The 24,071-nt window shown below is 40.5% G+C and overlaps 1 protein-coding gene across 1 annotated transcript; it reads right to left on the bottom strand.

The window, feature by feature from the left end:
- Window positions 1–22: 22 nt before the first annotated feature.
- LOC122879669 (collagen alpha-1(XXVI) chain) lies at window positions 23–23,776 on the bottom strand. The gene is made up of 14 exons (XM_044204107.1): window positions 22,912–23,776; window positions 22,552–22,674; window positions 21,779–21,882; window positions 10,343–10,404; window positions 10,078–10,204; window positions 9,015–9,122; window positions 8,732–8,857; window positions 4,716–4,778; window positions 3,519–3,571; window positions 3,374–3,436; window positions 2,932–2,967; window positions 2,814–2,858; window positions 2,653–2,737; window positions 23–1,971 (listed from the first exon to the last, which is right to left on the bottom strand). The coding sequence occupies exons 1-14, from the start codon at window positions 23,085–23,087 to the stop codon at window positions 1,832–1,834; spliced, it is 1,311 nt and encodes a 436-aa protein (XP_044060042.1). The 5' UTR covers window positions 23,088–23,776; the 3' UTR covers window positions 23–1,831.
- Between the last annotated feature and the right edge of the window lie 295 nt (window positions 23,777–24,071).

The raw sequence follows: 24,071 nt of genomic DNA, 5'->3' as shown, positions 1-24,071 counted from the left end.
AGTGGTGACTCTGCGAAATGAATCCCTTTGTAGTTTTGACTTTAATCTTACTTCAATAATCAACACATATAAATATCTGCTGAGCACAATGTCTCGCAAATTAAACAACAAAGCACAACTGAACATTGTTTAGTATAAAAGATAATGAAACATGCACAAGACATAACAAAACAGCGGCTTTTAAAAGATAGATTACCTATGATAACTTATCAGAGACTGAACAACAGATACAGACAGGTCCATCTCTTTTCTGTTACTGATGGTTAAAGGAAAAGTTTGACATTTTCGGACGCTTATTTGCTTTCCTGCCAAGAGTTAGATGTGGAAATCGATCCCACTCACGTCTCTATGATAAAAGCAGCTGCCAGTAGCCGGTTAGCTTAGCTTAGCACAAAGACTGGAAACTGTTGGAAACAGCTAGCCTGGTTCTGTCCAAAGGTAATAAAATCCACCTAAAGCACCTCTAAAGCTCACTAATTAACATGTTATATCTTGTTTGTTTAATCTGTACAAAAACTGAAGTATAAAAACGGCACTATAACAAGTGAAACCAGATACGCACTAACAGTGTATAGCTCCTATGAAATTAGTTGAATTGGTTTACTAATGTTAATATTGGATTTTATTTAGATGTAACTGTCAACGATGGTGGCTTTGTTGACACTTCTGTAGTTCTTATACAGTATATTTTCCTAGTCGGCTGCTCATAACTTCAGTCTGAAAGATATGACATGAGTACCACTGTTGTCACCATGAGTTTGCAAGTGCTGGTAAGAGGATTTCTTTTTTTTACTTTTGGACAGAGCCAGGCTAGCTGTTTCCCTGTTTTCAGTCTTTGTGCTAAGCTCAGCTGCTGGCTCAAGTTTCATATTTATACAGACATGTAGTTTTCGCGAATAAGTTTATATCCAAATATGCTGAGCCATTCTTTTTACATATGAAGTTTGTAATGGAGAAAACAAAGATTGTACCAGACATGGTCCAAGCTTTATTCAGAGACCAACAGGCTTGGTCTCTCAGAGACTTATTATACAATAATCATATCAGTTTGGAAACAAATCTCAGAGGCAGTTTGTGAGGAAGTCAGTGTAATCTTGTCAGGTTTAGTGCTCCACCAGCCAGTCGAGTGAAGGTGCACTGGAGCCAAGCAAGGTTTACGGTTTCCAGGCCAAAACTCAACTGTTTCAGCATCTCTTCCTTTTGCTTTCCAGATGTGCGCTCGCCAGATGCTATTAATTTCACCTAACTTTATTTTAAGCAGATATTCTTGGCAGCTTGTCGTGTCTTACCTCAGTTTTAACAATGCAGAGCAACCAGAGAGAGACAGAAAGAAGAGAAAGGAAGAAATATGGTTGACAGGCTAAAACAAGATGAACCCTGAGGTCATTCCAAAAGTGTGTTTGACACTTGGGTCCAGGTCTCGGGAACTCACTTTGCAGCCTGAGGAGCTTTGCAACATCAGCCAAGGAAACTGATGTGTTTACTAGGCAATCTTTTATCTAAGGAAAGAAAGATGCCAAAACCTTCATAACAGTTTATGAGATAATATTTCATTGTACAACATAGCACAAGTGCTGCTGCTACGGTTATGTAGACAGATCGTGCAGCGCAACAGGGTCAAAAAGGCTCAAGCCTTTCATGTGGATGAAATGCTCAACATCTCATGTCTGCAAAGAGCTTTGTTTATACAGCTGTGACAAAAAAAGACAATAATAGGCAAATAAATTGTAATAATAAAGGTATGAGAAACATGATATAAACAAAAACTGTAAGTCAAGCAAAATCACATTCATCACAATTATACACATACATACAAAAAGAGACTATACTCTTAAAGGGGAGCTTGTCTTTGTCTCTCCCCCAGCACTGGAGTTTGAGGGGGGGGTTGAACAGGCTGAAGGCGTTTGGTCTTTATGGCAGAGAAAGACAGGGGGTCAGAAAAGCTGCCAAATCCGGATCCTTCAGAGTTGTCTGTGTAAAGATATGAACGACGGAAAAACGATCATCAAAAAATATTCTTCTTCAAATACTGCTTTAAAGGAATAGTTTGACATTTGGGAAATATGCTCATTCGCTTTCTGGAGGAGAGTTAGATGTGACGATTGATACCACTCTCATGTCTGTTTGTTTAATATTAAGCTACAGCCAACAGACTGGGAACAGGGATAAACAGCTAGCCTGGCTCTGTCTGAAGGTAACAAAATTCACTTACCAGCACCTCTAAAAGTCACTAATTAACACTTTTTATTTTGTGTGTTCAATCCATACAAAAAAAACAAAGAGTACAACTGGCAACTACTCAGAGCCAAGAAATAGTCCAGCACACAACCCCCATAAAACAGCAAATTGTAGTTCATATGCTTTGGTTTTTGTACAGATTAAACAAATGAGATACAACATGTTGAGTGATCGTTAGAGGTGCTGATAGTTGGATTTTGTTACCTTTGGTCAGAGACAGGCTAGCTGTTTCCCCTTGTTTCCAGTCTGTATGCTAAGCTAAGCTAACTGTAGCTGCTGGCTGTAGCCCTACATTTAGCGCACAGACATGAGAGTAATCTTAAACTTATTTTGCCAAAATGTCAAACTATTCCTTTAACATAATCATTCTGAGACCTGGAAAATGGTTTCCTACACCTCTGTTTTTCTTCTCACCGTGAATGCCGATCATATGCTCCAGGATCAGGACCCTCTCGGCCAGGATCTTCAGGGCCTCCCTGAGCTGCTGCACGGCCTCGCCCTGAATAACACCATCATATTGATTTAGGACAATTTTTCAAATGAGCTCAGGAGGAAAATATACTAATGTCTCTTACCTCATTTAAGCCTTCTCCTGGCTCTCCTTTTAGCCCTGGTGCTCCCTGTGAAAACAGAGTAAAATAATCTTGTCATCTGTATGTGTGTGTTTTACGCAATACAATAACCTATACTTACAGTTAGGCCCTGCTCGCCTGTTACACCTGGAGGCCCCTGGTAGAGAAGGAACAGAGAGAAATAATTTAGGATTCCTGCTCACACACATTCACCCGTGCTAATCTGCCTCCTCACCAGATCTCCAATCTTAAATCATGCTAGTAGAGGAAGGGGGATCAGGTTTAAAGACAGAGGCCCACTAGAGAGCCGGATGAAAGAGGGGACCCGACATGGCTGCCCTGATTAGTGAGGCCTGGCCTTGGACGAGAGAGGAGGATTTGTTATGGCTCGGAGTGCATCTTTGAAGAAAAGCTTGTTCACCTTTAATGTGTTTAAGATTGCATGACAGCTAGGACCATTTACAAAACGTAGAACAAAAAGCATTTTGATAGTTCATCAGAATCAAATCTGTTCAGCCAGCCTGCAAATCCAATAATGAGGATGATTTTTGAAGCAGCCTCACCCTTTCCCCTGGATCTCCTTTAGGCCCAAGATCCCCCGGATTGCCTTGCAGGCCGTCCTTGCCCTTATGCCAGGAAAACAGAAGGTATTAACGATGCCAAGTCATACAGAGATATTTTTATTGATCAACACATACAGATACTCACATCTCCTCCCGGCAGGCCTGGTATCCCTGCAGGTCCTCTCACTCCTGGAGGGCCTGTGGTGTCAATCACAAAAACATTCACACATGAGGGGGATGAATGTCAACATGTTTAAGTGTGGCTCTAAATATTGTGCAATGTCAAAATTCAATTCAGTCAATTTAACACAGTTTAATTTAATTCAGAAATGACATTGTCCTGTGAGAGATATTTGTCAGGGTTTACAAAATAAACCACTTAAACCCCCACGTTCTGTGTTTAATTGTTTTATTTAAAGTTCCCTTAAAATAAATGGCTTTAACAATGTTTTCACATGACATGACAAAGTCACATATATATTTTGTATCTGCTTGTACCAGTGTTTTATTAAATGCTCATATAGTAAAATTTCCAAATTCCAATTACAGTGTTTTGTGATTCTTCTGACACATTCTCCTGTGTTTCCTGTCTTTGGAAATTTTGGGATCTTGACTAGGATTTTAAAGTTTAAAGTTTTGTGAGTTTGAGCAGTGTTTGGCAGCACTACATGTATTTGTAATGATGGACCCATCCAAGAGGTCAAAACTCAATCATGGCACAATCAGAATCAGAATCAGAAATACTTTATTGATCCCCGAGGGGAAACTCTTTTGCTACAGCAGCTCACTATCACGTCAGGAATAGAAGTACTAAGCAAAAAATATAATACACTATAATACAGGTCAGAAAATAAATTAAGAACCAAGCGGGTATAAGTATAAAATAAAATAAGTGTGAAGTACAAAGTGGGTTTACCGGTTGATGATAATAATATGGTATAAGGTAACAGTGCATGAACTGCCAAGTTAAGTGTAGCTTATTAAGATTATAATGAGACAGAGGATATTGCACAGCAGTAATAGAGGTATGAATAAATATCAATATCAATAAATAGGGAATTTTAAACTGAAAAGAGTATATTGCACAGGAGTATTAACACAGAATATTGCAAAATTATGTCAAGTATTGCAGAGATGTAATGATTAATGTCCAGTTTAATGACTTAGGGTCATACAGACTAACACTTAGAGGGAGGAGTTAAAGAGTTTGATGGCCACAGGCAAGAATGACTTACATACATATACACATGTAAGTTTCTTAAACTGTGTTGGGCTGAGGACATGCTGTGGTTCTGTGGTGTTTCCCTCTAACCTGTGGGCAGGAAACAGCTTAGATTCATACCTGAGGGTCCGACAGGACCAGTTGGACCAGGAGGCCCGACTACGATCTGAGGAGCAGGGAGAGCTGGATGGACGGGGAAAGACAGAAGTTTAAATGAAAAGTTTAGTTTGACCTTTGCACAAAAGACAAAGGAAGCTGTAACGACAGATTAGATAAAATAAAATTAATACCTGACTGAGGGTCATTAACAATCGTGTTTCAGCAAGAGGTGGATTTACAGCTTATCATTTAGATTGTTCTTTAATGTAATAAATAGTCGGTGTAGTCCCTCATTCGTCCATGAGTGTTCTATCGTAGAAAAGGTTTCAGTCATAGTCATCTGGACACTGTTTTCACTGTTTTCTTGATTCTGAAAACAGTGTCCAGATGACTACGACTGAAACCTTTTCTACGTAATAAATAGTCAGTTACCTTCTTCTTGAGTCAACAGAATCAAAAATATGTTACATTATACTCTATTTCCTGGTGTAAATGACTTAAAGCAACTACAAGGAGTTTTTAACTGGTTATGAAAAAGTCTCAATTTAATAGTGATGCCTCTATATGACCTACATAAGCAAACAAGATTTTAAATGTCACCCGGTCCGATTCCCTGCAAAATCGGATGAAACCATTTACGGCACCGCCACGCAGACCGGAAGAGCTGTTTACTTTTTCCCAGGCAAAGTTTTGCAGTGAGTAGTACGTTAGCTAGTTAGGGAGCAGGAGGTGATTTTTATTTAGACAGTTTTATTTTGGATGTTACATTTTGTGGTTATAGCTGATGCTGGGGCAGGATCAGCAAAGAGAAAAAAAAAAGAATTGACGGAAGAACAAAAAAAAAATGCCAAAAGGGACAGTGATAGAGCACGGGCGAAAACACTAGTCGACCTTGGTCGGTCATTCAACAGATGGAGAGAACTGCAGGATTTGAAAGGATTCAAAACCGACCCTGAACTGGCCCTCTTCCAGACAGGTATGTAATAAATCTATTTTATTTGGCTGTGTACAGTCCTTGCTACCGAGCTTTATCTTGCTGTAGGCTTATTATTATGAAGACATAACATTACTTGGGAATGTCGATAACTTTAGCTTTCTCAACAAAATTTCTACTGAGCAACCAAATCTGTTAGTTGTAGGCTTACATGAAACCTAGGTGTATGAACGTACTAAAACAAAGTTTGCTTTGTTTCACCATCATCATATTACAGTTATTAATCTTACATAGCCACAAATAGATACATTACCTTATTGCAATGCATCTTACAAACAGCTGTGTTTAAAAAAAAAGTATTAAAAATAAGTTGCGTCTTTCTTTCACTTGCTTCCAAAGCAAATGCACGTGCTAGCCAGATCAAGATCTTTACGACAGGAGGCGGTGGAAACACTACCGCTTTTGTCCACAGAGGCCGCCAGAATCAACACAAAATGAAAGTTCTTTGTAGTTGCTTTAAGAAGCTAGGCATAAGATGTCCATTTAATAAGCATGGGTGTATGTATTCAGACATTCAGTCCATAACCTTGCGTGTATCCAGTAATGTAACTGCAGTATTTCATCGCCAAAGTATTTCAGGCCGCCAGAATCAACACAAAATTCCTTGTAGTTGCTTTAAAATGAAACTAGACTAGCATTAATGCTTTCATTGATCAACACTGTGCATCTTAATAGAAGTGACTCATAGGCTGCAACCAGCCAGTTAGATATGAAAATTGCAAAAATCAAGCCAAAGCTATAACACTTGATATTTGTGCTTTACAGACAGAAGTGTTGGTTTTATTCGGTTCTATAAGTTCTTTACAACATAACCGTCACAAAAGAAAAGATGGTTTAAATTTGATCTGTAAATATCAATGTTTTGCACATTTTTTTGTAGTTTTTATTGATACCAGAGGTACAAAATAGAGCAAAAACTATTCTCTGCTAACCTTCCCTCTGTCTTACCTATACTCACTGTCACAGACTTGGTTCACTCTTAACACTGAAACGCATCCTGGCTGATCTGATCTCAAATGAACAGCTCTAAATACAGATGTAAATGCACCAAAAAGAATATAAGGACACACTAGGACCCAGTAACTCAAGTCACACTCAAAGGCAGCCGCGGATGCATGTGGCCATGTAATGTAGTGTGAAAGCACCTATTCAACTCTGTACTCTGCATAGAGCTCAACAAACCTCCAAAACAGCTGAAGTGCATAGGTCAAAGTCTGTAGCTGCAGTGAGATACCAAACACTCAATGCCAACATGTATTTTCTTGTTTAGCAGCGAACACAGTTTCCTCACAGATATAGTCAAATTAGCAAGAAAAACTCTGTGTTTTATACATCTTGGGCATGTCTATAAAATCTTTGTTTGAATTTCCAATATGCCTTTCAAATACTTGTTTGCTGTATTCATATACTGTGCCTAAACTATTGGGGTGTCCAACAGCCTAAGCCTCAGGGGGAGGGATCTAAACCTCTCAACCTAATACAAGAGTTAAGACATCAAGGGTCACCACTCAGGCTACAGAGTTTCATCAGCAGTCAACAGCAGGATTAAATCCAGTGTGATCGACAGGAACAGCTGGTCGATCTACAAGAGGTCCCATTTAATGGAGCAGTAAATGCTTGGACATGTTTTGTCTTCACAGAAAACATTCAGGAGGTGGAAGTCATGCCTTGTTCTCAGCATGTAGGATATTTTAAAGTATGCTTGTAAGTATAAATTTTGTTTGCAACCGCACCACACTTCCACTTCCTCTCCACTTTAACATATGCTCAGAATCAGTCTGTCCGTACCCCCTCCTGCCGCCATGTTGAGACAGCGTTGTTACATTGTGGCTGCAGTCCACAGAAAGGGTCTAGAAGGAGCAGATTTCCCTCTGGAACTAATTTTCTAATGTTACAGTCTCCTCGAGCCTGGCTGCCTCCCCAAGAAACTCCACATGAGTGACAGACTATCTCCCTCCCTCGTTCATAGCTAGCCCAGATTTTGGCTCCGGGCCGCGGCCTGTTCCCCCAAACGCAGACTGTTGTGCTGACAGCTAACAAATTAGGCCTGATTTACAGCCAGTTGGCCCCCCTCAGCTTACATGGTCCCACAGACCCAAATCTACATAGTTCCAGACCCGCAGACACAGTCCCGGGCTCAGAAAGGCAAACGCAGCCAAAAGCCTAATCAGAGCCAGCAGTCTTCATGAGGTAATGATTATAGCATGGACTTCTACTGCCTCACTGTGGAGAAACCTAGGTTTTAAATGTGAGAGATGTAACTTTTGCACATGAGTTTTTTCTTCTATCTTGTGTATTTCAAAAGAGATTTTAAAGTTTCAAAATATGAGAAATCAGTTATTTTCCTCTAAATATGTTTGATTGTACAGATCTTTGTGGGTAGTAGAAGAAGTGAAACTGTATTAAAGAGGTTAAGATGAATGAAAAATGTCTCTATATTTTTCTGATTGATTTAGTCTTTTTAAAACCACCTGAACTAATCTTGTGATTTATATGTAGGTTTTTGGCTCCATTGTTGGTGGTGGTGCTCAATGAGGGTGCAGTAAACAGTGGCTCAGCAGCAGCAAAGCACACGGAAACATTTCAACTAAATCTAAGCCAGCCCTTTGCTGCAAAGGAAAAATTCTCTCTCCATTACAAATTTAAATCCTTTGCTAAAAGCTAAAGACACATATTGCTCACTTAAACACTTGGTAACATGCTTTGTTCTCTGTGCTTCCACCTGTGCCCCTTTTAAACTATTTTCCATACATAGAAACCCATCTGGCCAGTGTTCATGTTCTGCCTGACAAAATGATTGCAAAGAGAACAACAGGATAAACATAATGAATGAGATATGAGAGTGTTTGAAACTGATGAAGCACATGATTCATCAAAATGGTCCTGTGGTTTTGGCATCAATTCAGACCATCCAAAAACTGGATGCTTGAATGGTTTTACAATTGTTCTTGGGTCAGAATTCAACCATGTGTCTAAGATCTGCTTCTATTATGTTACTGTTACTGTAAAAGAGGGACTTTGTAAGGTGGTATAGTCCTTTTACCTTGATTGTCCACATGAAAAACGTCACCGCGCAGTACAGGAGAGGAGCTCGGCCCTGGAGGACCCGGTGGACCAGGTGGGCCGGGGAGACCTATTTCTCCTGGTAGACCTCTGTCCCCCTTTGGTCCTGAGCACCAAGGTAAAATACAAAATACAATTAATCAATCAATCATGTTAAACAAGACTTTTGTCAATTGTGAGAGTTTTTTCACTGATAGTCACAATTAATCCTCAAATCATCTTTAAATGAGCAGATGAGACTGGAAGGTCTGATGATATTTTACCGATGGGTCCAGTGAGGCCTGCTCTTCCAGCTGGACCCGGAGGTCCAGCAGAACCTGGAAGCCCTGGTGGTCCGATGGGCCCTGGTGGTCCGATGGGCCCTCTGCCTCCTGGTACACCAAAAAAAAGGCAGTAAGAGTCAAATGTAGAGTTCAAGGAATAGTTCACTCCAAAATGATTTAAAGGGGCACTCTATCGATTTTACACATGAAGTTCAGTTTACTCAAATACGACTCAACGTGTGAAAACAGTTCTATAATGTCTTCTGTGGCTCTGGAGGAGCTTTCAACACTTGTCATCAGGGTTATTTCAGCTTGGCTTAAGACGGAAAAGTTTTAACAGAAAGCATGTGTTACAAACTGGAGGTGTCGGGTTTGAAAGAAGCTTCAATTGTAAAAACTTTTTTGTTGTTGTTTTAAATCTGTCTCTCACAAATCCCCCAATTTTATAGAAGTGCAATACTGAATTGCTGGAGTACCCCTTTAACCTCCTTGCTGCATCTCAGCGTCTCACCAAAGTACTGAAGATGGTCAGTACTGTCAAGTGAAAAATAAATAAAAGGTCTATTATATTTCCAAACATCCACGAGAACATGAGCAGCATAAACCAATAATCTATCACCCATCTAATCTGTGTTCTATCTGAAGCCAAATGGATGTACTGTAGGCTGTAAAAATACAAAATTTGAAATTTTTTAATGTTGTGTGTTAACCCTCTCCAGAAACACAATCAGCCAAATAAAGCCATTGAAGATGTAAATGTTGGACTTTTGGACACACAGTGTAATAATATAACATATGATTAAGGGGTGTAAATTGTATTGTATTGTATTGTAATGTATGTTATTCCAACAAACTTCATTTATGGTTTGAATTAAATAGCAGTGAACTATTCCTATTGAAACTCAAACTGTGCATTTACAGTTCATTAATTCAAATACAGACATTAAGATATCAACAAAATAGGATTGCTTTGTGCACTTGTTTGTTAAGATATTAAGAAACAGCTCTTCAATCATCTCCTCTACATATTTCAGAAAGCATGTTTTTCGTGACATGTTGACACCTGGTGGCAGGTATGATGGCGGTCCAATAGGAGTGGGTTGGGGTGTGTCCACCTCATTGTCTGTTGAGCCCTCTGGTAAACTGCTGACTGTCGGCAGGGATGAACGTCCCTCTTCTAACAGTTTGATCTGGAACAAGAGCAGCAGATTTCAGACACATCTGCACGTCTGGTACGCACAAAGTAATCTGTGTACAAATTCTTACAAACAAATTATTCATAGCATGAAGACAGGCTTGTAGGGACAGATCAGAGGGATCCTTTTTACCTTTGATTCAATGGTATTTATTCTGCTGTTCATGTCAGTGAAACTGGTACAGTTCATACACTCTGTAAGAAAGAAAGACAGAAGTTTAGTTTCCACATTACAGCAGACATACATGCTGCTTCTTCTCCATCTGTCTTTTCCTTCCCCTCTGTCTCTGCCTCGTCTCTTTCATCCCTGTTTTTGTTTTTGTCGTCCTGGTACCATCAGTAGTATTTCTCTATATCTCAGACTGAGCAGGTCAAGCCAAGATACACAAGAACAATGTCCATCAAACCAGACCCAAGAATTTATTAGGAATTTCTCCTTAAATCATGTCACTCACAGAGTAAATATTATTAAACGTCTCGTAAAAATTCTCTCTCTTGCTGACACACACACACACACACAAGCCCGGCACACACCTGCTTGTCTCCTGACTGCATGTTTTCTGTCTGTCTGACCACTCACAGTGATGGCCTGTATGCCCACACTCACATCCTCCTCCAGATACCAAAACCAAAACCATTAACTGTGTGTAGCGCATGGAAACGCAAACAAACACACATTTACACACACAGGCTCAAACACACCTCCATCATACTGCCATTTCCAAATCTCTACAAGAAAAATGTAACTTATAGACATTTTCAAGACACAGTATATTCAATTTAATTTACCAAACAAAAGAGGTACCAGGCTGTCTTCACGGCATTAAAGTGGAATTTAAAGGATACATCTCATGATATTCTATGTTTTTCTTACTGTCAACAAATCCCAGGAAAAGACCAAAAACAATTAACTGATCCAACTAAACAGTATTGTCTGTGTAGCCAAAGCTTGATATAGCTTATTCCTCTGTGCCACAGACCTCCATTGTTGTTCAAAAACTGTTAAAAACACATCAGTGAGCGACACCGTTGCACTGGGTGACATGTTCCTTCATTATGATAAACATGGGCTCTGTAGTTTATGTTGAGTGAATCCAACATATATCATCCTGGTGCTGTAAATACTCATTAGCCAAGCGCACAAAACCTGTATTAATCTGCAGCTGAAAATAGTCCCCAACAGCTACACTATTTACTCCTGTTTGTAACCTCAGAACATTTGCTAAAAACTACAGTGCCCAGCCTCTTAAAGAAATACTCAGTCTTTCTTAAAGATGAAACTATATATTTGTGATCTGTTTCTAAACCTGCATGCATTGATTTTTTGGCCACTTGGTGGCAGCTGAAACAAGATGCGACACAACACAAGCATATTGTCAGCTTTTAAGTTGATATGGCGAACTTGTTAGCAGATATGGAGCAACATTATTATTGATTTGGTGTTGTGTTTCTGGCCACCCGATGAACTTACCTCCAATATTCACTCTGTTTTTGGTCTTCACCAACTCCTGAGGGAAATATCTGGCTATTTAGCTGCTAAATGCTCCACTATGTTCAGTAGCTAGTTGCTAACTTTCAGTTTGGTGCTGAGCAGGTAGCTTTAAAGATTTATCTTCAATAGGAATCAATGGGTTTGGAGCTGAGTGCCACAGACAGGGTAGCAAAGTAGGTAAGTATTGAGACACAGACTAATGCATTGTTGGTTTTGGTCTTTTTTAGCAGTTGTTGACAATAAGCAAAATACTTATCCTTAAAAAAAGTATTAACACTTGCTTGTTTTTTCAGGTTTCTTGCATTCATTTTTGCTGTCAACACCTGCAAAATATTTATGTGTATGTGCCTTATTGAAATTCTTGTTTGCCAGTAACTTTCTATGTATTCTTGAATCTGTTTTGAACACTTTGGTCACCTCTCTCACAAATTATACCATTCTAGCTACCACTAAACCCACAGATACCTATGCATTCCTTGCTGTGCTGCAATTTTGAATCATTTACATGAGCTGTAATCCAAAATCCAAAACGCAGAATAGCAGTTTCATAGAAAAACTCAGTATTTGTTCTAAATGCGAGCCTTCCTCCGGTGTAAGGCTCATAAGAAGTCTGGAATGTCAGCTGTCAGTCCCACAGACGAGACCCACCCACATTGTGGTCATAGCAGGGATACCTAGAACGAGGAACAACTGTTGCTCATAAATAACTAACGCAACAACAAAAATGACCCAAACAGCTCTGGTTTGCCTAAATCAGCATCTCTGACCGCAGCACACAGTGTACTACTAATGGCAGCCACTGAGGTTTCTGCTTCACTGAAATAGGACAGGGTGAACGTCTGTACCATGTCTGTGTGTCTACCATCATGTAGATCCAATCCAGTGGTGTACCGGACTGCATGGGTGTGGTTTCTCAATGCCTCATTTCAACATCTTGAATCTCGCCCTGTGGCGTGGCCACAAACGGAAACAACAATCAACAGCTCAACCCAAAACACATTCCTCAGGATTCATCAACCCAAATAATGAGAGCTGTTCAACCGCCAAGACCAAAATGACCCCACATGAGCTGTTTTGTTGTGACTGACAGCACTGAGGTTTCCTCAGCGACTACACACCAAGGACATCACAGCACAAAAGCAAGACCGTGAGCAATCACAGGCTCCACAATATGAGAGGACTGATGAGTTGATATGCTTTCATCTCCTCCGCAGTTATTCATCATCGGCCCAGAGGAAGTCTCCACCCTCTGACACTGTTTCTCTGTTATATACAGTACATCAATCTATGATGCATTCCAAGAGTTGTTTTGTGATGATGTGGTGACATTTAGTTTTTAGCCACGCTAGCGGTGTGGCACTGGGAATGGCAATGTCGGTCTGTCAGTTGGATGGTCGGTCAGTCCACCACTTTTGGTCCAGACTGAAATATCTCTATAACTATTCAATGGGCTGCTAGGAAGTTTTATACAAACATAGTTCCCAGAGGATGAATCTTGATGGTTTTTCGTGATCCCCAGGCTTTCCCTTTGGCGCCACCATGAGTTTGACATTTTTGTTTTTTAGTAAAATATCTTAACTAACTATTGAATGGATTGGCATGAAATTTGGAGCAGACATTCCTGGTCCTGAGAGCATGAATCCTAATGACTAATGACCTAATGACTTTGAAGATCCCCTGTCTTTTCCTCTAGTGCAACCAGCAGGTCAAAGTTTATATTTATCCAGTAAAATATCTTAACATCTACAAGATGGATTGGCACAAATTTGACTTTGTTAAACATCAGCGTGTTAGCAATGTCATGTGATGTTAGCATTTAGCTCAAAGCACCATCGCTTTGTTAAGTTCAGCCTCACAGGGCTGCTGGCATGGCTGTATACTCTTAGCCTTGTTTGGTTTTTATGCACTTTCACTCAACCTTTCAACAAACTTCAGGGGACTTGGTGCATTTTCAAATGTAGGTGGAGAGATTATAGTGACAGTGTAGCACTCGAAATGCATCATGTCTAGTAGCTGCTTTGCTGTATGAAAACGAAATAAGCAAAGCTGCCTGGTCCATGATGGCTTTCTGCTCCTCAGACATTAATGTAAGGCTGCTCCAGGTCCACTCTTCACTCCTAATGAGCTAACTTCTAATCTTCATCTCTTGTCTAACGAGAGCCAGAAATAAACCAGCCATATCTTGTAATGTCATAAACACACACCACAGGAAAACACCAGAACTGAGTCAGTCTACCATGAATGTGAACCAGAGCACAACAACTGTGTTTTTTTCTCTAAAGGTGGCGGGCGGGATTTCCGTTCCTGCAGTTGGAATTTAATTATGTTGGGTTAGAAAACCAAACTTCCGCTGTGCTCGAGCTGATGTTTAGAACGGGACCGCAGCTATAGAGTCTGTTTGGATCCATAATTACACCATGGCAACATAAGACATGGTTATTTTTCTTGGACTGTACTCAGCTCATGGGAAAGATTCAAAATTGTGTTGTCTTTAGTGGGAAGCCAAATAAACAGAAAGAATTGGGAACTTTTTCTGCTCCAAAAAGAAGTGAGGAAGGATTTGTAGATTTGAGCAGTTTTTCAAATATTCAGATGCTACATCTTGTCTGATATTATTGGAAATTGCAAATGGATTACATGTCCACAAATAACATGATAAGGAAGCGAAGCTGACGTTAGTCTTATGTGATAAGCTCAATTTTTAAGTCTGGCGATGAAAACTGAGAGACTAGAACAGACTGGCTGCTTGGATCAAACTCCCTCCAGGCAAAGCACAGAGTGTAAATAAGATTAGAAACTCTTGAAAGATAAATCTTCATTTAAACATCAGAGGAACCAAAACAAAGAGCATATTTCATGTCAGCAAACTATAAAAACACAGACCAGTTTAATGAATCATCGCTTCCATTATTGTGTGATCTACAGTACAAGACAAAACAGGATATATTGGCAAGAGTGTAAGTCAGACTGTGGGCATCATCTATTGAGACAGCTACATTTCCTTCATTAGACCTGGATAGAGATCAAAGAAATCACACACACACACACACACACACACACACACACACAGACAGACAGACAACTTCAACCACAAAACAAACCATGACGCACACAGCTGGGGACAGTCATTTTCATTGCCACTAAATACTTTGCTCTGTCTGTCTGATTGAGCAGGACAGAAGGATGATGTATTGAAACATCTTCTTGGACCATCTTAAGAGTCGCTGTCACATCCCCAAGATACACAGACAAGTGTGTGCCCAGTCCGGAAGATGTGTGTGTATGTGTGTGCGCAGACTGCAGTCTGCCTCGAAGAGCTGGCTGTGTCCCAGGAGCCTGTTGTGTGTCTGCCCCAGCCAGCAAGTGGTCAGCTATTGCTGGCATGGAGAACAGCTGGCACAGAACACACAGACAGAGAGACACACAGACAGAGACACACACACACACACCCACACACACACATGCTCCTACTGTCACAAACTCTCTCACTCACTAAATCACACACCCACTTTGACTGCGGTGGCTGGTGGAGGACGGTGAATGGAGCTTTTTTTGAAAACCAAGATTTCTAGTAGTCCACAGTGGGACCATTTAGCATTTTTCACCATGATGCCAGCTGACAGGCCACACACCATTTATTTAAACTGAAGCTTGGCAACAAGCAAGAAATTTTGCAAGCAAGAAATACTTGGCAATTGATAGAATTTCCAATGACATTTGATGCATGGTGCCATTATTTCATGCAGATCAAGATATGGTCAATGACTAAATAATGGACTTCAAAACCACAATGAGGCACCGCTATTAATCTGACATTCCTGCTCACAAAATGCTGCGACTCAACAGGCGTAGTCATGAAACAATGACAAACTGAATCTCCTCCAATCTGAGTGTACACCTAATTTCTCTGTCATTCCCTCATGCTGCCAGAATGCATCCACTCATCCCATCACGCTGCACTCAGTCCAGCCCTTCAGCCAAGACAGCACACACTGCTGTGGTGCTGAAATGCTAGCAACACATCAGCCACAGTTAGAGATGGATGGCCCTGCTGGTGCACAGACATACAGTCATCGTCATGCTATGAGATGATGTTGTGTGAATTTGGTGAAGGGAGACCATCGCACAGCGATCGACTGAAATGAAGGCAACATTTTTGAGGCACAAATGGCTTTGTCAGTGGCGTCTGATGAAACGGAGAGAATGAAAATGGTGGAGACACACAGACAGAAAGAGGAAGAAATATTATAATTATGAGATGAGAAACACGTGAATGCCACAACAATGTTGGAACTACCTGCTAGAAATATAGAATTTTCTATGCGCCCTGATTTTCAGAGACTGGAGCATGTCGACCATGCAAAAAAGTCGAGACTATGGAAGTTTTGAAGACGGTACAGGCCAGCAAGATTTACTGTTGGTTATTTATGATGTTTTGATGTAAGTTGGAGTGTAAATGTTTAGTTTTTAGGGCTTCATTGATTGCCATGAAATTTGGCACAGAAATTCATTCAAATATGTCCAGATACCTGAAAAACTAATGACATTCCCACTTTGTTTAGTGTTAAGCATGCTAAGCATGCTAAGTTAATTAAGTGGTGCTTACCAAACATGGTAAACATTCTCCCTGCACGTCAACACTGTCATTAGGAGCAAGTTAGCATGCTGATGTTAGCATGCTGATGTTAGCATTTAACGCCTCGTACAGAGCAGCTAGCATGGCTGTATTTTCTGTGCACAACTTAATACTAGTGCTGATAAGAGAAGCCACCTCAAACAATAGTGGTTTGTTTCTTAGCAAAAACAAAACAAAACACAAAACATGTCATATAACTTCCAAACTTGCAAGTGGGAGATTTCCAGTGGGGCTTGAAGGCAGCAGACAGATGGACATACACACCCTTTTAACAGGCAACCTTCACGGACACATGTGGCTCTCAGAAACCTCTCCAGGAACCTTTTGAGGAACTCAGGAACTACCTGCTTAACGCAGCATAAACATATGTATGGCATTGCAGACAGAAAGACAGAGGGACAAATGGAGACAGGAAGACCTAATGATAAGCTGATGAAAGAAATGAAAAACCACAGAAGGACCATGAAGAGATAGATCATCATCCATCAGGCAGAGCAGACCAGGACCAGGAATAGCTGAGCTGTCCCATAGCAGGTCAAAGGGTACCGTCTGACCTATATTTGAGCACAGCTCAGCACAGGGATGTAACAGAGACATCAGTCATATCCTCGCACTGTAGAGGTTGCGGCCTAGAGGAGCACATGGTTCTGTTTTATCACTTTACTCCAAGGAAAGCGGCAGATCTAAAGGACATAGGAAGTTAGATAAGTGGAAAGCAGCATGGAATAAAGAAGATAAAGAGCCCGGCAGTGGCAAGAAAATGCAAGGGCAAGGCGAGGGCAAAACAGCAAAGGCCTGCAAGGGAATGAGAGCAGATGATAAAATGGAAGAAAGGTATTTTCGATATAATATAGCTGGTGTTCTAGATAATCCCTCCAACAATGGGTTTTAACACACTTCCCTCACTTCCTCCTCATCCAGCTGCTGAGGGGAAACAGTGACTTTAGCAGCTTCATAGCTGTAGCATTTACAAATTAACACATTTGACACCCTAAGCTTTCGGCCACCTTTTCACTTTAATGAAATTTGTTAACTTCACAAAAAGAAATCCTGTGCTGGCACACCCAGCATTAAACTTTGTTAAACTTCTTTTCCTGGGCTTTTGCATGAGATCAAAGGTTACTGCTCTCAACAGGGGAGGTTCTGGCACTTATTCTTTTTAGATGAGGCTCCCTCATACACAGAAATTACTCACAATCCCTACTGTTACTATGATCATGAGTGCAGATAGGTGCTGGGGTGCTGTTGTGACGGAGTGTGGAGGAGGGGGCAGAGGTCAGCAGCAGGGAAATTATGAACACATTTCTCCCAAATGTGTTCCATGCTGTCATGTGTTAGCACAACTCTGCTGAAAGCAAAATGTAAATCTTGAGATGCACTGTACACGGCCAGCACAAACCAGACTGTCAAAAATATTGACAGGGTGGTCAGGGTGTCAACGAAATGTATTCTGAAAACACCCACTTTCCATTAGCAAACACAGAAAAATTCAGGCTTTGCGACCAGCTCAGCCATGGGACAAGCAAGCACAAGTGTTATAAGGTTATAACAGAGGACAAAAGAAAAAGCACACAATAATGCAGCGAACACATTAGAGGACTTCTAAAAGCCAAAACCAACTGTGAAAATATTTACAGAATACTGATTTATTAACCAGCTCAAAGTACAGCATCACATTTTCAGATTTGTTCAAGTGCTAAATGTCATTTTTAGGGGTGCAACTAATGAGTATTGTCATTGTTGCCAATTATTTTCTCAGTTAATTGTTGGGTATAAAAAATGACAAGTGATGGATGTCCACCGCAATTCCCAATTCCAATTCCTCACAAGGCAACATATTCAAATTGCTTGTTTTGTCTGACCAAAGGTCCAAAACGCAAAGATATTCAGTGTAGTATTACACAAGACAAAGAAAAGCAGAACATCCTTACAATTGAGAAGCTGGAAGAAAGCAGTGTTTAATATTTTTTGCTTGAAAATGATTAATCAATTGTCAAAATAGCAGGCGGAATATTTTTCAACTGATCGATTAATCGACTAATCATTTCAGTTCTAAACATTTAGATAGAACTGTGAAGCATCCATTTGTTCTGATTTTCAGTGAAGAGGCAAGAAACTTGAATCCTAAACACTATATACTGCATGAAAATGTGTGCATTGATGCAAGTGCAGATTTGGCCTTTATACTGTATAGTGCATTTCCTTTGTAATTTAAAACAAAGAAAACACTTGGAGATCACAGCAGACCAAAAAAAAATCTATTTTGTGCTGCAAGTCACCTTCATGAGTGCTATTTTCTGAGGTTTTTTAGAATGATTAAAAGTTACAAAATAATAAGAAATTAGAGTTAGAAAATGATTCAGAAGATGAAAACAACAAGAGCGTCTGCAGAGGTGAGAGGAACAAGCATCTCCTTGGCTTGCACAGACTTAACTTCAACTCTAGCCTTCTTTATGTATCTTTATCTACATCTCTGAGGGCCTCAGGGTCTCTGAAGTGGAGCCAGAACCCGATCAAAATAAAACCAGAGGTAATGTCATCTTCATTGGTTAAGGTTGTCTTCTCTCGCTCTGATAAAACAGCTGGCTCAAAGCCCCATTACAGCAGTTTTCTGCTACACAGAGCTGCATGTACAGTGTTGGCCGAGTGACATAAAGACACAAGGATAAATGCACACACACACACACACAGGATTCTGTTCCCAACCAAAATTGTCCACGCTTAAAGAAATAGTTTGACATTTTGGGAAATGCGCTTATCTGCTTTCTTGCCGAGTGTTAGATAAGAAGATTGTCTGTACAGTAAATATGAAGCTACAGCCAATTAGCTTAGCTTAGCACAAAGAGTGGAAACAGCAAGCCTGGCTCTGTCCAAAGGTAACAAAATATGGCTACCAGCACCTCTGAAACTGAGAGGGACCTGGGTGCAGTCATAATGGCGGACCTCGGCATGAGCATGCGCAAGAGGCACCTCTGCAGTTGACAGGAAATCACGTAATCTCAGCAGCAGGTCTTTTTTGTATCATTTTTACATGAACATCTGCATTGCGCCTGTTCGTAGTCAGGGTGGAAAAGACGAGCCAGCCTTCACTGATTATTGTACAAAAACACAACAACTTTATTCACTGATTTTGGTGAAACTGGATCATATTTTATGGAGAAAATATTTCTGGTTTTCCCTCTGATGTTCTCTGGCTGCTCTGCCTCAACTCTCTGTGATTTATGGATTGACGGACAGATAGCTTTACTTGTTGTTAAAGTAACCACTAACTGCATGGCTAACTGAGCTAACTAGCTAATGGCAGCTACAGTTAGCACTGTATTCATGTAACAGCAACCCAAAAATCAAAGCCATGAGGGAAAAATATACTGAAAATGACCAGCCTATAAGTTATTTAAACCATTTAATACAAAGCTTTCTTTGAAGAACCAATGAAAATGTTTGTTAAATAATTGTTTACCTGTGGTATTATTATGAAGAACAACCATTATTTCCAAGATATACATTCATACTATATCTGAATTCATCGACTTTGTTGTACAGAGGTTAATCTACATGAGGAGAACCAGTCTTTGTGTCAGAGCTGTAGCCTGATCTTAGCGTGGTCACATATATTACAAAGACCTGGTGGAGGAGTGTCATGCTCATTAATCTCTGTGGGGCCACTTTCCCACAGAACCAGCTCTCTGCTCTGCTGCGGTCTGGGCAGCTTATAGCAGCTGGAGCCCTGTGGGACAGAAACACTCCTCATTACACTTCACTTCTCTCTTCTCTTCTCTTGCTACACAGCTGTTTCTCCACTGCCAATTCTAACACCTTGTTGTTTCTCGTGCACTCGTCCTAACTTTCTCCCCTCAGTGTCCTCTCTTTCTCTAACTCTGACACACTGATCCCTGCCAGCTCTCCCTCCACTCCTCAGTGTGAAGCAGACTGTCAGTGACATCAGCCTCTGTCTTTAAGGTCTCCTCACTGAGCCGAACTCTGTCTCTCCATATGGAGGCAATTTACCTCCTTGCTCTATAGCCATTAGAACTTGCAAATACATCTCAGCAAATGTTAAATAAACAGCCAGATTACTTCTTCACACTCCTGCAACCACTTTGGTCTCAAGTGAACCATAATCTCTGGCAGTACAGACTCAGCGGATATGGCTATGTGTTAATCTTTGTGTGGAATAATATCCACGGCCCGGGCTAATAATGGTGTCCAAAGGCTTTGTAATAATGTCTGTGTTTATTCCATTAGTAATAAATGTGTGTTTTCTTAACTCATAGTAAATCTTGCCCATCCAAGTGCAACAATGAATAATTTTGCAAAATGGAACAAGGTGTGGTAATTATGACCAATAAGCAAAACTTGTTCATTGAGGTAACTGTTAATCTTGGACAAATCTGGACAGACCATGCCAGTGTTTTTCAATTACACTCAAATTGCTGTATTGCCCAAAAAATATCTACCAACTTGCTGCTGGGTGTACTAAATAATTTTAATAGAAAGTCGTTAAAATAACAGGCATCCACTATGTTTAAAATACAATATGTGAAAACATGTTTGGCAGTGTGGTTGTGAGCAGTGGACACACACACACACACACACACACACACACACACATATATATATATATATATATATATATATATATATATATATATATATATATATATACACACACACACACACACACACACACACACACACAGCAGAGTTAAGGCAGCCCGACATTAGACCTCCATCCACCCGCTCTGTTTCTTCAGGCTGACTGTGGTGGCTCGCCCCTGGGTGAAAATTTTGGTCTTTACTGGGCTCAGAGTCTGCGGTCTGTGGTATCCAGGAGCAGCACTGCCCATCACTGAGACCTAGACCACCTCCCACTTTACAAGCTGCTCTGCTGGAAGTTCCTCTGAGCTTTTTTCATTCATTCTTTTGACTGTAATTGCCATGATGATATTCTTAACTGCCTCTGTGCTGTCTGCAGTTAACAGAGCAGTATGGGTGTGTGTGGGGTGCACACACTCACACTCACACATGTACAAAGAAAGAGAGATACAGAGAGAGACAGTGATTTTAATCCTCCTTACAGGAGGTACAAAACGACAGAGTACAGGATCCCTTTCAGCTGTTGTTTTACTGCAGTCTGTGTTCCCAAAAGTAATCCAAAACAGGCTTTCAATCTTAATTCAAAACAACTTTACAATTATATCAAAAGGCCTCCTGCACAGAAGCATGGTTAGCAAGCTACCCGACTACACACCACCAAATATAAAAAAGGCACTAATGTGGGTAAAGCTGCCTGGTGCTGCTAAAAAGACACAGATGGGTCCATGCAAAACACATGGCCTTTTTTTCAGTTCTTGAGAGACTCTGACCACATTTTCCCCTATTTGAGAAAGTTGCATGTTCATGTGAAAGAAGAACAAAAGCAGCAGAGATAAGAAACTCACCTTCACGACACTCTTCTCCCACAAACCCTGGGCAGCATCTCCACTCCAGCGCTGTGACCTGCTTGTAGGTAACCTTGAAGGATGGCCTGATCATGGTCCTGTAGCTGTAAAAAACAGCAAATGGTCACTTATTTAAGGGACATGTAGTGGAGTGTAATACAGAGACACACACATACAAACGCACACACATGACCAAACTGCCAAATATTAATGTCTGATTCTTTTATTTAGTATTTTGGGGCCTTTTTTTGACAGTGGACAATAGAGTGAGGACAGAAATGAAGAGAGAGAGAGAGGGGTAATGACAAGCAGAAAAAGGTCGCCCAGATTTGAATTGGGAATGTTGCAATTATATGTACTTTACCTGAATATGTCCATTTTATGCAACATTATGCTTCTAATCCACTTACACTAGGAGGGATTCAGTCCCTTCTTTTTCAGAGGGAAACATTTAAAAGACTGAGTACATTTAAGTTCATTGTGTTCATTTGAATGCAGGACAGAGTATTTTTACGGTGTTGTATTAATAGTTGTACTTTTGTAAAAGATCTACTTCCACCACTGCCAATACCAACATTTTCAATTAGAGACAGGGTGAAAATAAGGCAATGGCCCCCAACTCACTAAATCCACCTCTGCCACCATGCAGGATGCCCCATATTCATGACTGATTCTGAGCAGTAAAACAGTATCAGCACCACATACTTCTGAAAGAGCTGAAGGGAGAAGAGGACTTGGCTGAAAGGGGGCAGCTGTGAGGACTCTGAGGGTACCTGATGACTTTGGAGCAGGGTCGGGGCCATCGGCAGCTCTGAAACACTCTCTGCACTGTGGTTTCTGTCCCATTATGAACCTGACAGGACACTGTTCTGGAAACGGTATACTGACACCAGTTCCTAAAATACAAATGAAATAGATTTCACACTTATTATTCATTCTGCATGAGAGGAATCATACATAATAATTGTCAGTAAGACATAATGTGAAAATGTGAAAACGTGAAAAATAACAAACAATTTAACAGAGCTGCAGCATTCACCAGCAAATGTGTTTCTGCTCAAGACACAGAATCGGGCTTACATTTTTACATTTGCAGTGAAAAGGCAACATCTCCAGTGTGCACATGTGCTCACCTGAGTTGGGAAAAGGACCCGGTACCTGGCGGTCCAGTGCTGCCGCTCTGCTCCGATTTGATGCGCTGCCGCTGCACAGTGATTCCTGGAAAGTGATAAACAAACCCCGTTCCCAGCGAAGCACAGACTAAACTCGTCCACATGCACAGCGCGTAGAGGAACGATAAAGCCATCATCTCCTTCTGAGTTATCCCTGATCCGCAGATAGCGACGATTTTCAAGTAAGTCCTGAATTAGTTATAAATTAGCTATCGAGTTAGAAATCCTTCTTTGACAGATCTACAGTGAGTGGAAGCCGGAAAGAAAGCCTAAGCAACCCCCACTGAAACAAGTAATGAGTTGGTCATTTCGTCTTCCCGACGAGAAACAAACTGGCTCTCTCAGGAGCCCAAAATGAATGACAGACAGCCTCTTCCTATAGAATAATGCGGTTTTCTGGCGTTTGACATCATGCCGAGGACTGAGGAGTCAAATATCCAGTGTGCGTAAAAAGCGCGCTGAGGGTAAAGCCTAGAGACGGAGTGCGTAAATGCGTATCTGGTCCCAATCGAAAAACCACGAGCCGTCAGTTTTCATATAAGTCCTATGATGCGTATGTGATGGCCAATAGTGAATTCACAGTAACTGAACTCTATCGCAGTGTCTTTTGTCTATTGTCTCTATTCCCATACTGATTATGTAATGAGCAATACCCGACAGGGGCTTATTTTAAGCCCATCCTTTAAGCCTACATAGGCTAAATCAAGGGGTAACAAAGACAGATATGAGCGATGACATTATGATCTTACAATAATCTGAAGGAATGATAATAAATGTGGTCGTTTTCAACACTTTGTCATGTATTACTTTTGGAGACGAACATCTGGGACTCTTTTGCCAACTTGCCTACAGATATACTAAATTATTATATAACAGCACCACATTTAATGCCTTTAAGGAAACGTTGATCACCCAAAAACTGAACCATTGGGGTTTTTCTTTATCTGAATTTATATATAATCTATAAACCTCTGATAAAGTAGCCAACAAAGATTTTAGAGACCAATGTCTGATTTCTTTTTAATTTTTTTTGCAATTAGCTAGATATGAGTTTATAAATATGGAAGCCCATTTTTGCCAGGAAAAAAAAAAGATTACAAGTAAAAAGGAATAAAAGAAAA

This window comes from Siniperca chuatsi, linkage group LG7 (genome assembly GCF_020085105.1).
Source record: "Siniperca chuatsi isolate FFG_IHB_CAS linkage group LG7, ASM2008510v1, whole genome shotgun sequence".
Taxonomy (NCBI): Eukaryota; Metazoa; Chordata; class Actinopteri; order Centrarchiformes; family Sinipercidae; genus Siniperca; species Siniperca chuatsi.
The sequence above is the reverse complement of the archived record's forward strand: the minus strand, read 5'-3'. Positions and strand labels throughout refer to the sequence as shown.